Source organism: Phascolarctos cinereus, unplaced genomic scaffold (assembly GCF_003287225.1).
Source record: "Phascolarctos cinereus isolate Bilbo 61053 unplaced genomic scaffold, phaCin_HiC Scaffold_2;HRSCAF=192, whole genome shotgun sequence".
Classification (NCBI taxonomy): domain Eukaryota; kingdom Metazoa; phylum Chordata; class Mammalia; order Diprotodontia; family Phascolarctidae; genus Phascolarctos; species Phascolarctos cinereus.
This window is the reverse complement of record NW_027555625.1, coordinates 147445235-147458775: the sequence shown is the minus strand read 5'-3', so window position 1 is coordinate 147458775 and position 13541 is coordinate 147445235. Positions and strand designations below refer to the sequence as shown.

Genomic DNA, 13541 nt, shown 5'->3' with positions numbered 1-13541 from the left:
TGTTTTCCCTCAGTGAAAACCAGAATACTTTTACAGCCGTGATTCCATCCCTGGAGGGGGGGAAAGGCAGAGACAGGGCACGGATTATGGTTTGTAGGTGTGTCTGAGAGTCACTAAAGGACATAGAGGGAAAAAATAACTTGCCTGGGCTAGAATTTTCTGACCCCTGTGTCCTTAAGTCACTAAACCAGTTTTTGAAATTCCATTTAGAAAGCAGGTAAGCTTCCAAACGAGTGCCTGAGAATAAAGCTGGTGAGGCCAAAAAACAGGAGAGGGATGGTGGGAGAAGGTGGGCCGTCCCACCCAGGTAAATTGTGAACTGGGCAGTTTGCCTCTCTCTTATTCCTACCTGTTCCCCCCCTTCCCTCCTTGGACCTGATAAGTGTCCATGAAGTACTCCATACTGTCGACTTTTCCTCACTTCCATTTTGCCCAACAAAATTTGCCTGTCCTTCGTATTCTTCCTGTCTATTCTCTATTTCATAATAATGGGCTAAATCTAATGAGAAGAAGGGCGTTAAGGTGAAAGAAGCATGTACTAAGGCATACTGTGTGCCAAGCACTTTACAGATACTATCTCATTTGAGCTCACAACTACCTACCTGGAAGGCAGGTACTGTTATTATCCCCACTTCACAGTTGAGAAAATTGAGGAAGTCAGAGGTTGCATGACTGGTCCTACAGCTAAAGTATCTTGAAGCCAGACTCAAGTCTTCCTGAATTCAAGTCCCAGTGTTCTATTAACTGCAGCACCTAGCTGGCTTTCGTGGATGTGTGCCCCTCATAAAAGAGTATCTCTGTGTTCCTTAGGAATCTTAAAAAAAAAAAAATTTCAGATGATCATCAAAAGAGCTGGAAGAGACCAGATAGATCATCTGGACCAAACGGTTCAGAAAACTGAGATCCAGAGAAGTCAATGTCAAGGTCACACTGAGACTAGAACCTGGAAGTTCCTGATAATGTGCCATCCCACTAACAGGTCATTCTCTTCAGGGAGCATCACGTTTTAACGCTTTAAAAACGTATATGGTCTCCAGGATGCACCTCAACAGGGCATGTTGGAGTGTATGTGTGGCAGAGGTGGAGGAGGGGAGAACTTTGGGGTTCTAGGTAGGCAGGCCTTCAGCTACCCTTCAAATAATGCCTGAGAGGCAGCTGCCCAAAGTAGCCCTAAAGGAAGATGTGGCCAAAGGGAAGAAGTCACAGCCTCTCCTCTTCCTCTGGATAGTGATAGCTACTGAAGACAGAGAGTGTATCTGTGTTATGGAAAAGGTAGGCAGTTTCTCAAGCTCTTAGCAGCCTTTTCTCCTCCTGAAGTCTCTGGACCTTTGGGCCATTTGAGCTGAATGCAAGAAAAAAATCCTCAGAAAAAAGCTAGAGAGGTTAAAGGCTGGATCCTTTGTCTTCTGTTAGCCCACAAGCATTTATTAAGCACTTACTTTGTACCAGTCCCTGTGCCAAGCCCTGGGGAGGCAAAGAAATGCAAAAATATTTGCTGCCCTCACGGAGTCCAAAACAGGCAAACAAACTGTGTAAGTCTAAAGCCTTTGCAAACCTTAGAGCACTTTACATATGTAATTTAGAAGAAAAAAAAGCACTATGCAAATAAAATATTACTGATTATGCTAGTCATTATGTACATACTAGGTTTATAGAACAGGAGTGGAAGGTACTAACAGAGCAGGGAGATACAGGAAGGCCCAGTACAGAAGGTGGCCCCACATCTACTATGTCATGGGCGACCAACTGAATATACAATTGTCCCTTGTTTTCCAGCTGGTGGTAATGGCCATTACACAAAGACTGGGGAGTGATTCTTCCCAAAAGCAAGCTCTGAAGATAGAACCTTTCGTATAGGCTTAGGTCCAATCCAAGCAAGACCTAAAGGAATCCCTCCTCATTCCTTGCCTCGATGAGAAACTGAGAGATACCCTACAAAGTTCTGAGAGGGGATAAAAAGAGGGAGAAGAGGCCCAAATGCAAATATAATTAAACAGAAATGACAGCACAACCCATGTGTGTATTAATTACAGTCATTGAAGGAGAAAAACCCCAGCAGCAGCAATGAAACTTGACAAGTACCCAGACAAATTCAGAAGAGGACAGGGGGCCAATGAAATTAAATAGTTAAAATGCAATTAAAATTGAGTGCAGTTAAAATCTCTACATCTTTTACTGTGATATAGTTGAATTTTCAAGTTTTAATTATTTACTCCATAATTTTTCAATCATTCAGTCCTTTTTCAGTCATGCTTGGCTCTTTGTGATCCCATTTGGGGTTTTCTTGGCAAAGATACTGGAATGGTTTGCCATTTCCTTCTCTGGCTCATTTTACAGATGAGGAAACTAAGGCAAACAAGATTAAGTGATTTGCCCAGGGTCACACAGCTAGTAAGTATCTGAAGCCAGATTTGAACTCAAGAAGATGAGTCTTTCTGACTCCAGACCTGGCACTTTGTCTGCTGTACCATTCTATCCATTCCATATTTAGATTGTATTTATTGAGAGATGTTGAGTTTATAAAAATACCAACACTTTGAAATAAATCCATGGGTATAATGGTTTGGAGCAGAGAGCCCCGGACTAAGGAGCCAAAAGACCTGAGTTCTAATGCCTTCTCTGCCACTTAGCGACTATGTGACCTCAGGCCAGTCCCTTTTCCTTTTCTGGACCTCAGTTTCTTCCTCTATAAAGTGAGGAGATTGTACTAAATAAGATCTGAGGTCCCTTCCAACTCTACTTGTATCTTTACTTATACCAGGTGTGTGTGACACACACACACACACACACACACACACACACACACACACACCCATACTGGCTGAAGTCAGGGCCAGTGACACAATTGTCTTTTGTCTTTCTTGGGAGGAAGAGGCTTATAATGCATGGTGGAGGAGACCTGTCCTTAGGGGCACTGAGCATCCCCTGTGCTTGTACCTCTGTGCGATTTGGTCTGTGATCTATAATGTTAGCTGTTAATAGGCTTGAACATTATTAAACACAGAGTGAAGCAAAGAATGACTCCTGTTTTGTCATTTAATACCATGTGCTCATCATTGCTTATTTATTTTGATTACAGGTATTTGCGTATGTTGCCACTCTGATATACGTGATCCATGCAGTATTTTCTTTATTCAGATGGAAGGCATCCTAAAGTCCTGTGGAAGTTTACCCAAAAATCCAGAAGGTGTTAACTGATTGGCCATCCTCCCGGGGTAGCTTTTTAAAAGTCAGGGATGCTCAAATGGATCTCTGTTCTCTTGTACAAAGTGGAGGGTTGGGGTGGAAACCTATCTGTTTCTTGTTGGTGTTTGTCTTTACTGTCTCGCATAACTAACTGCATATAAGAAGTCAGGGGCTTGCTGTGTTTACTTCCAAGTATTGACTGCTTTTTCTCATCATGATTTCCTGTTTGTGAAGGACTGAACTCTGGGAGAAAGTAGATGACAAAATGAGGCTCCTCAGACCCCTTTGCTGGGTCCCGAGAACTATGACAGACATTTCCCCATGGCCACTTTTGATCTCACTCACTCACTATCCCACCCCATGGTTTTAGATCCTTAGGAGATCTTGCATGTGCTAGGGATCGAGTCCTCCCAACAGATTCTTTCTGGAGCCAACAGCAGAAGATGATGGATCAGCCATGAAAGGGGAGATGAGCCATGAAACAACATAGATATTGGGTGGCTACACAAGACGTATATACCGGGGATACAGCCTCTACATTCTTTAGTTTCTTTTCTGTAGGAAATATTTTCCAAACCAATTTTATTATAAAATTCTCCAGCCTCAACCAAGATTCCCAACCATGGTTTACATGAAATCCCTTGGTTATAATTGAATGGTGCCTCCCTCGACCCAGGAAAGTTCAGATAGCAGATCTGTATATTGGCATCATCCTGTGCCTCTCAGAGGAGTAGGATTCTGAGTAATTTTTTATGGTGTTCCAGCTGAGCATCTCCATAGAATGATGTTAGCCTTTGTCCAGTAAGAGCTTTTCAAGTATTTTGTTTTTATTTGCCAATGTCACTCCTCTACTTCCTCTGTGATTTTCAAAATGCCACCACTACCCATCAGTCAACCAACAGATACTTGTGGAGTGGCCACTGAAGGCCCGTCAACTGTTGGCAGTCATCTTACATGGTTGCAGAGTCTACCCGACAGCTCCTTTACTACAAGGCAAAATGAATTTTGCTATCCTACTAAAGTATTCTTTAAACCAGGACAAATTTATTCCAGATGGGCTATTTTGATTGCTTGTAAAAAAAAATCCACTCAAATACTGTCTTTAGAGAGTGGGCCATGTATTTTGTTCAGTAGATTTTCAAATATCAGTGACAACAATAAACTATTTTCAACAACTTGCTTGGATCATTCAGAGCATAAAAGGACTCAGACTTCAAGGTTCTGCTTCCCATGTGACAGATATGCCTTTCATGTTGCTATAAGGTGTTTTATGGAAAAGAGAAAAGAGATTGTTCAGAAATTCATAAGCACATTGGAAGCCTGCCACATACAGCTGGCCAAGCGGCTTCTGGGTCCTATCCCCGACACCCACACTCCCAAATGTGCTACTAGTCTTTCATGTTCTTACAGCTCTTCACAGTTCCCAAAGCCCTTTCACCCACCTCTCCATGGATCCTCATAATAACCCTGGTGGGAATTACTGTACCCATTTGACACTTGAGAAAATAGTGCTTGGGAGAGATGAAGGGATTTGTCCATTGTCCCATGGTCTCCATAAGGGAAAGAGCCATTATTGGAGCCCAGGGTTCTCAACACATAGGCTGCTTGTTTTGCTTCCTACCCTGCCAGTGACATGTATGACAATGACCAATTTTATATAATATTTTTAAATATGTGTGGTCCTTTATACCATCTCATTGGAGCCTTGCTACTGCCTTGTGAGGCAGGTATGCCAGGTGTTATTCCCACTTTACAGCTGAGGAAACTGAGGCTCTGAGATCAGTTGATTAATTGATTAGTTCCAGTTCAAAGGATAGTAAGGGTCTGAGAGGGGATGGGAACCCAGGTCTTCCCCACACCAAACCTAGCATACTATCCACTATCCCATCTTTCATATAAAGCAGAGTATTTTTATTTCTTAGAGGAGTGTTTTGTGACTTCCCTTTCAACACCAGCATGTATATGGAATTTTATTGTAGCTATATTGGAACGGTGGAAAAAGCACTAGTCCAAGGATCTGGGTTCAAATTTTATCTCTGATGCTTCCTACTTGGGTGAACTGGCATAAATCACTTCATTCCCTGAGGCTGAGGTTCCTCCTCAGAAATGATGGGATTAGACAAGACAATCTGAGGTTTCTTCCAGCTAGAAATCTGTAACCCTATAAACTGTGCACCAGGAAGTCAGGTGGCAGCCACCCTGCTGTCCTCCCATGGCATCTATTAATAGTGGTCAGGAGTTAAGTTTGTTCCACTGTTATCTAATTGATCTTAATGATGGTCACAGGCCCAGTACTTGGCAAAGGTAAGACAGAGAAGGTGCTTAATGTCTGGGCTCATGCTAGGCAGGGTAGAATTTTATGGCATTAAAAATATGTGCATTTTTTCAAAATAATGTTAAAAATTAACCCTCCCTGGATGTCACAAACACTCATGCTATACCCTAAGTAGTTGCAGACCTTTTCTCTTCCTAGTTCCCATGCTGATTGCTACCCTACACATAAAGGAACAACTCTCAGTATGACTTGATGCTTTTGAAATTTCTTCTGACCAAAAATATACCATACGCCCCCAGCCACGGAGTCCAAACTTCTCAAAAGAAGTTATTTCTTTAGGTTAAGGCCTTAAGGGACCATAGAATTATAGATTTAGGTCTGGAGAGGACCTCATAGAACATCTAAAAGAACCCTTTTATTTTACAGATTAAGAAACTGAGGTGGAGTGATTTGTTTGAGGTCACATACGCAATAAGTTGCAGAGGCAAGATTCGAACACAGGTTCTCTGATTCTAAATACAGTCTTCCATCCAATATATCATGTTACACAGAGAGGTGGCTTACATTAGCTTCCCAGTTACCTAGCAATGGGTCTGAATGAATGGGAGACACCTGGAAAAGGAAAGGCCTAATAGACAAATGGAGGACTCCTAGAAAGAATTACCCTGGTTAGACAAGCCCTTGCCCACAGGAGACAAAGAACACAGGAAGCCTCACCTTGATTTCCATGAGCCTGCCTAGAGCTGTCCTTGAGAGTCTGTGTTGGGAGGTGGGGAGACAGCTTGTCTTCCTAAACGAAGCCTTGGACAAAGCCCTGGTTGCTCGTGAGAGTTCTACTTGTGATGCTGCAATGCTCCTGACATCCTGCATTTCTGGTGATTTCAAATGTTGGAACCTGAAAGAAACTTAAAGATCTCCATGTCCAACCCCCTCATTTTACAGATGAGGGAACTGAGGGTCCAAGATAACAAGTGATACGCCCCAAGTCACACAGCTATTAAATGGTGGATACTGTACGCAAACCCAGGTTTTCTGAAGCCAAACTATCTACTTTATCATACTTCCTCATGACTTTTCTTCTGAATAAAAATAATGTGGCTCAGAGAGATTCTCCAGGAAAAGCCCACGTCCTTCCATATGCTACATTACTAGCAGTCAAGTCAGATCTCCAGCACCGATGGACCCCCATGATCCCTTGCAGTACCTGTCCTTGGGTCTTCTCCTAACCTGAATCTGGATGTAGGCTCCAGATTGCCCCACTGACAGTAGCCCAGGCTACATCTCTACTCTGCAGCTGATTCTGAACCTTCTTGGCCTCTTGATGGTTCCTTTACCCTTTTCAGGGATGGTGCAGTGGATAGAGTGCTGGGCCTGGAATCAGGAAGACTCATCTCCCGGAGTTCAAATCTGGCCTCAGACACTGTGTGACCCTGGGCAAGTCACTTAACCCTATTCGCCTCAGTTTCCTCATCTGTAAAATGACCTGGAGAAGGAAGTGGCAAACCATTCCAGTGTCTTTGCCAAGAAAACTCCAAAAGGCATTACAAAGACTCAGAAAGGACTGAACAATAAGAGGGCCTTTTTGACCCTAGATCTATGATTCAAGAAACCCCTTCAACAGCACTTATGTATATTCAGTGCTTAGGAAGTCCCTGGAACACAGTAGTACTTAATAAATGCTTATTAACTAAGTGCCTACTCAATGCAACTCATCTACTAAGACCTGTGAATTCAAAGATAATTCCAAGCTCCTGCCCACAGGTGCTTCCAGTTCGATAAGGGTAATCAGACGTATACTAGATAAGTGTCACCTATAATAAGTGGTCTTAACCACTTCCTTGGATTCCACCTTAGTCTCTTAGATGGCTCATTACTGCACATTCCCAAGGGAATGAGTGGGCTTCCAGAACCTTGCCACAATTTTATAAGACCAAAATATTTTGAGTGTATGTTAAAAGTAACATAAGCGTAAATTCCATCAAGAAGGCAGGGGTACTTTGTCCTACGCATGTTCCTAAATAGGCCCTTTCTTGGGATAAAAATCACATGCACAGTGATGCCTCACCAAGGAGGCAGGGTGTTGGGTATTACACCTTAGTGAACAGAAAACTCTTGCCTAGATGATGGGGTGATCAGTCACTTCTATTCCAAAGTCTACACTACAGTAAAAAAAAATGCTGTGTTCCTTTCAGCACAGAATAAAGCAGCATACACATGCTTAGGTGCCCATGGTTTACTTTAATTCAGGACACAAGGATCCGTGCTACATCAGTGGTCAGTCCTTAATTAAGAGAAGCAGTGGTTGCCTCTGGCCATCTCACCTTCCTCCCTTCCCTAGGATATGCCTCAAATTAAGTACCTTTCATTTGCCTGAGTTAAAACATATCAAATAGGGGCAGCTAGGTGGTGCGGTAGATAGAGCATTAGCCTTGGAGTCAGGAGGACCTGAGTTCAAATCTGGATTGAGACAGTTACTAGCTATGTAACCCCTCAAGTCACTTAACCCCAGTTGCCTAAGAAAAAAAAAAAAAGCTTAGGGCAACTAGAGGGTGCAGTGGATAGAGCACCAGCCCCAAAGTCAGGAGGACCTGAGTTCAGATCTGGCCTCAGACCAAAAACTTGACATGTGCTAGCTGTGTGACCCTGGGCAAGTCACTTAACCCCAATTGCCTTAAAAAAAAACAAAACCAAAATATATCAAATAAAAGCCTGTTGCTTTGAACATCATTGGCCTATTTGCTGCTTCTTTGGAAATCTCTACATACCAAAAATAACTGCCCAAAACAAAAGAAACAGGCATAGTGGAGTCTTTCAGCATGGAAACTGGTTCAAAGGGCAAGAAGAGGGGCTGGTCCAGATGGTGGCTGTCTTTACAAACATCATACCCTGCACACAATATGGGAACCTTTGCTTGAGTATTCTTGAAGTTGGCCAATTATCTTATGATATATGCATAACTCAATAGGCTTCTCATAAAATTCAGGAACACAAGAGGTAAGCAAAAGTGTTCACATGGTATGTGCTATTTAAAGGTTTAAGAGGCTAGCAAAAGCATCACAAAGTATACCAGTATTTGTGTACATTTTGGACTGGTCCTGTGATTTCATTGGCATGGGGAACTCCCAGTGAAGAAATTCCTTCAACCAATGCAGATTGGTACCTGCTGTGCCACCAAAAGAGATAACCTATGTATAAGTTAACATTTGAAAGAAAATCTTCTAGTGCTCTAAGGTTAAACCTTTAAGTGCTATAAATGCTTATGATTATTAGTGTTCTTTTTATTATTCTATTCTAGTTTATTATTATTATAGAGTGGCTTGGGGTACTAAAAGATTGTCAGTTAAATATGCATTATGCTAAGACTAAGAATATAAACAAAGGCAAAAACATGGTCCTTGCCCTCAAGAAGCTTACATTCTAATAGAGTAGAAAAACACATAAGGAGGCACACCTAAAATGCATAAAGGGTAAGTGGAAGGGAAAGAGAGGGGAAGGTATTAGCAGCTGGGGGAACCAGGAAAAGTCTCTTGCAAAAGGTAAGATTTGAGCCAAGTCTTAAAGGAAGTCAGGGAAACTGAGGAAAGGATGTAAAGTGTTTCAGGTGTGGGGAAGAGCCAGTACAAAGGCGTGGGGTTGGGAAATGAGGTGTTGTGTAGGCCAGCATTGCTGGGACGAACATGTAAGAAAACTGGGAAAGTGGTAAATAGCTAAGTGATGAAGAGCTTTGAATGCCAAACAAAGGTGACTTGGCCAAGCTCATGCAACCAGAATCTTTCAGAGATGGAATTTAAACCCAGGTCTCTCTGAATGTGGGACAAGCTTGCTAGCAATTACACTATTTCATATAAGCATGTACTTGAAATCTCCTTTGCAAAGGTATACTCTTACTGTCCCCATTATGTATATATAATCAGAACTCATGACAGACTCATCATGTAGTCATTTAGGCCATAATTCATTCCCTTTTACAGGAGTAGCAGTTGGGACACGTTTTCATTTAGTCAGTCATTAAACCTTGGTTAGTTGTCCTTCATTCTCAAGAAGATCAAAATGACATCACTATTGTTGGGGTTGAGGTATAGTGTGTTCTACCATGGCTGATCAGGCCTACCACAGGTTGGGCACAAACAGTCCCTATGAACATTTGGAGTGGAAATGTCTCTAATTTGCACGTCCTCATGTTTCTTTCGAGCCCCTGCAATTCTGCTTCATTCATAGAGCACCTCACCTTCTTTGATGCAGGCACGCCATGTTGGGCAGTCCTGTGCCAGCGTCTCCGATGTCTTCCAATAGATTCCAAAGTTCTTCAGAGAGGTTCTGCTATAGATCCAAAAATGAAGCCGATACTTTCCCTGTCCTTGAGGAGCTCACATCCAGTTACTAGACTAGGACTACTTCCTTTTATTAAAAAGGATTTGTTCTGTAAAATTTGGATTCAGTCAAAAGGTCACACTTAAGGATTTAGAAGGCCACATGTAGCCTTAAGGCCACGGGTTTCCCACCTCTGGTCTAGTAGAAGAATTCACACTCTGGTATAGCCCAGGATAGGTCCATATAAGAGAAGGAGAGTGGGTTCTGAATGCTCTAAACCAAGCGTGACAGCAAGAGAAGTAGTGATAAGAGACTCATTGAGGCAGCTAGAAATACGGTCCAAGTGCTTCAGTGATTCTCCATCACGACCTCCATGGCATGACCAGGGTCAGTCTCATGCACAGGCAGGTAAAGAAGGCAATTTAATCTGGTAATCTCAGAATCACTACAGAAAGACCAAGCTAGCACCCCAATCCCCTGAACGGTGGCTATAATTCCATCATTCAATCACTTCTTAATGTTAAAATTCCACTCCCTTTGGGAGAGGCCCCCATTAATCCTTACCAGTCCCTTATACCTCAGTATGAATGAGCTTCCTGGAGAATGAGTTTTCAGATCCTGGAGGCTCTCCCTTGGCCTTGACCTCAGCCTCAGCTGCCCCTGGCCCTCTGGCCCAGTCTCTATCCAATCCCTGTGAATGAGTTTACCATTCCTGAGATCAGAATTTGATAGGAAAGTGGGAGATTTATCAACTTTGTAATTATGGAAGGTATCTAAACCATGGGTAGGGGGATAGATGAGCCACAGCAAGAGTTATATCAATGAATCAAACAAAGGCTGCCTGGATACACATGACAAATGTCCCTAATGACAAGTGGTCATTTAGTCCTTGCTTGGGGGCCATCTCCAGGCATCCTGATCTATGTCTGGCGATGGACCCAGATGGCTCAAGGAGAAAGTGAGGCTGGTGACTTGCACAGCCCTCCTTCACTTAAATGCAATTCACTTGCATGTCATGGCATCACCTTTCTGATGTCATGATCCTCTTCAAGAATGCAGGACCAACAGCAAGCTGTGAGTAGTTCAAGCTTTCCACTGGAGACCAAGCCAGTCAGTTCCACTTGGGCAACGCAGCTGTCTCCTCCTTCCCTTCTCTGGTTCCTTCTCCCTTCTCTCTTCTGTCTTCCCTTCCCTCCTTCCTCTCCCTCTCTCCACATAGGGTATCATACCCTTACCTGTGGGTGCTCTGCCCAAAGGAATATAAATTTTGATGGCTGAAACCTAGCAAGATATCTTGGGGTTTATGGGCTAGATTTCTTTCTTAAAGAACACTCTTTAAACCCAATTCACTCTAGCTCTCATTGATTGGCCAACAATAGGTCCCAGCTCAAGCCTTACTTAATAGTCATTGTTTGCCCTCTCCTTCCCCCCCCAATCCCCTCCCCCAGGCTCAGAGTGAATATAAATAATAATTGTTTCTGTTTTGGTCAGAAGCCTTCCCCTCCCATACTGATTTTTTTTCATTGGGTAAAAGAGCCATTCCTTGGCTCATTTCTTACCTAACCTTAATCAATACATGGGTGTTACCTCAATCAAAATGAGAACCAGAAGGACTTTAGTGTAAAAAGGCCAAGGTCTCCCACTGCTTCCAGGGCCATCTCTAGTCATATCTTGCCACTGGACCCAGATGGTTCCAGAGGAGAGAGTGAAGCTGGTGACTTTGCATAGCCCTGCCTCACTTAAATCTAATTCACTTGGACGTCTTGGCATCACTTCCCGGATGTCATGGTCCTCTTCAAGAATGAAGGACAAACAATAGTCCCTGCTTAGAGACTTCCATTGAGAGGGAACCCATTTTATCCCAGGGGCAGGTAAGGGGCACAGTCAGTTGAGTGCTGGGCCTGAAATTAGAAAATTTCTCTGGGCCCCAGTTTTCTCCTCTCTAAAATGAATTGGTTGGCCCAAATTATTTCTACAATCTCTTCTAGTTCTAACTTTATATAATTATATAACTCTGCTATTAGAAGTTCCCAAGGAACACAGAGACTCATTTCTGAGGGCTACATATCTATGTATGGCAGCTAGACGGTAAAGTGGATAGAGTGCTACACCTAGAGTCAGGAAGACCTGAGTTCAAATTTGTTGGAGATCTGTAGGATGTAGAGGGCCACAGGCTGTTCAAGAGGTCTCACTGATGGGTGAAGGCCCCTCTCTGGTGCTGATCTTTGAGCAAAGGTCGCCTGGTTTGGTGCTCCATCGTATGGATCTGTAATAATCTTTAACTCCCCTAGTTATTGTATGGTCATTAGCAGTCTATTCTGGGATTGGAGTCAGATAAGTGTACAGGACGTGCATACACTGTCCTTAGCACAGCATGAGCGCTAAGTCATTGTAACTTGATAAGTTCCTGTTACTTTACTACTTAAGTGAATGTTTTGCAAAAATTAAACGGAGTTGCTTCCATCCTGCCTCCCGCCTCATCAATGCGCATTCGAGACAGAAAATCAAGCTGGTCTTTATTCATCAGGTGATTGGGAAATCCTAGGCCCTAGGTAGGCTCTATAGCCAAGTAAACTAGTTGTGCACAACAAACTGGCGCCCAACGTGGGGCTGCACTGCTGCCGTGAAGAAGATACGAGAGTAAGACAGCTGCATGAAACAGTCGGGAAACGTCTGGACCAAGAAGACGCGACACCCACATCAAGACACCAAGGTCTGTTGGAGCCAGGCAGCCTCCTTGTGAGAGGTCTCCGAATCGTATCCTGTGGCAGAAGACTATGGAGAGGTAAGATAAAGTCTTATCATGAGGCAAAATCTAGGTAAACTCTCAGATAAGGAACAGAATGTTAGAGTAATATATAAAGTGATTAGGGAACAGGGGTGCTCGGTAACTCCTAAGAAAATAAGAGAGTTTCTAGATATTATTGATATAAAATCTCCATGGCACCCCAGAGAAGGGAACTTAGATTTAAAACAATGGAAAATAGTGGGAGAACAATCGACAGAATTTTATAACACCAAAGGCCCAAAATCAGTTCCTCTGGGTACTTTCACTATCTATAATCTTATAAAAATGGGCTTGTAGGAGCTGTGAGAACAAAGGAAGCTCCCACCATGTGCCATGAGGAATTTCAAAAATCCCCAAGGGGAAGTAGAAAAGAAACGTATAGTCACAGCACTATATTGTGGACATTGTGGAGCATTACAAAGTGAAAAGTTTCCTTTTATAAAAACCAAAACCTTAAGAAAGATTTTGCCTGGTTTTAGAATACCATGAAAAGAAAAGATAAAATAAAATAAAAATAGTATTATTTCATTTGTGTAGGGAATTTCTGACAAGTTTCTCGCTTTTGGATTCTCCCTGTCATTTTGTTCTATGTTTGTCTGTGTCTGTGTGAATGATGGTCTGTGATTAATGTCTGTGATCTGTTTAATCTTTTACTGCCAGGCAGCCAAGGGCTGCAACTGGATTCTGAAATGCTGTTAGTGACTTTCTCCCTTCCCCTCCCTAATACCAGCCGCATTTCCCGGAGCGGTGGATGGGGGAGAGAATGGGAGAAAAAGTACTTCATTATTTAGGTTACATAATTTGATAAAAGGCAAGAAAGTTTAAGCATACAGGAATAAGAAAAGTATGGATAGAAAGAATAATATAATCTGTTTGCATGAATAGCAGGAATAGATGATTTGAGAGTAAAAGATTTGGAAACTTTTGGAGAAAAAATTCTCTTTCTTTTTTGCATTCTAAAGCTCTGGCCAAAGCTTTGGG

At 42.7% G+C, this 13541-nt stretch overlaps 1 protein-coding gene across 1 annotated transcript in view; it reads left to right on the top strand.

Moving 5' to 3' along the window:
• Positions 1–4361, top strand: part of MAL (mal, T cell differentiation protein (MAL blood group)) — a 48411-nt gene extending 44050 nt beyond the window's left edge. The window contains exon 4 of the mRNA XM_020988012.2: positions 3080–4361. Within this exon, the coding sequence (XP_020843671.1) occupies positions 3080–3154 (75 nt within the window). The 3' untranslated portion in view covers positions 3155–4361. The remainder of the gene's footprint in view (positions 1–3079) is intronic.
• The last annotated feature ends 9180 nt before the right edge of the window (positions 4362–13541 follow it).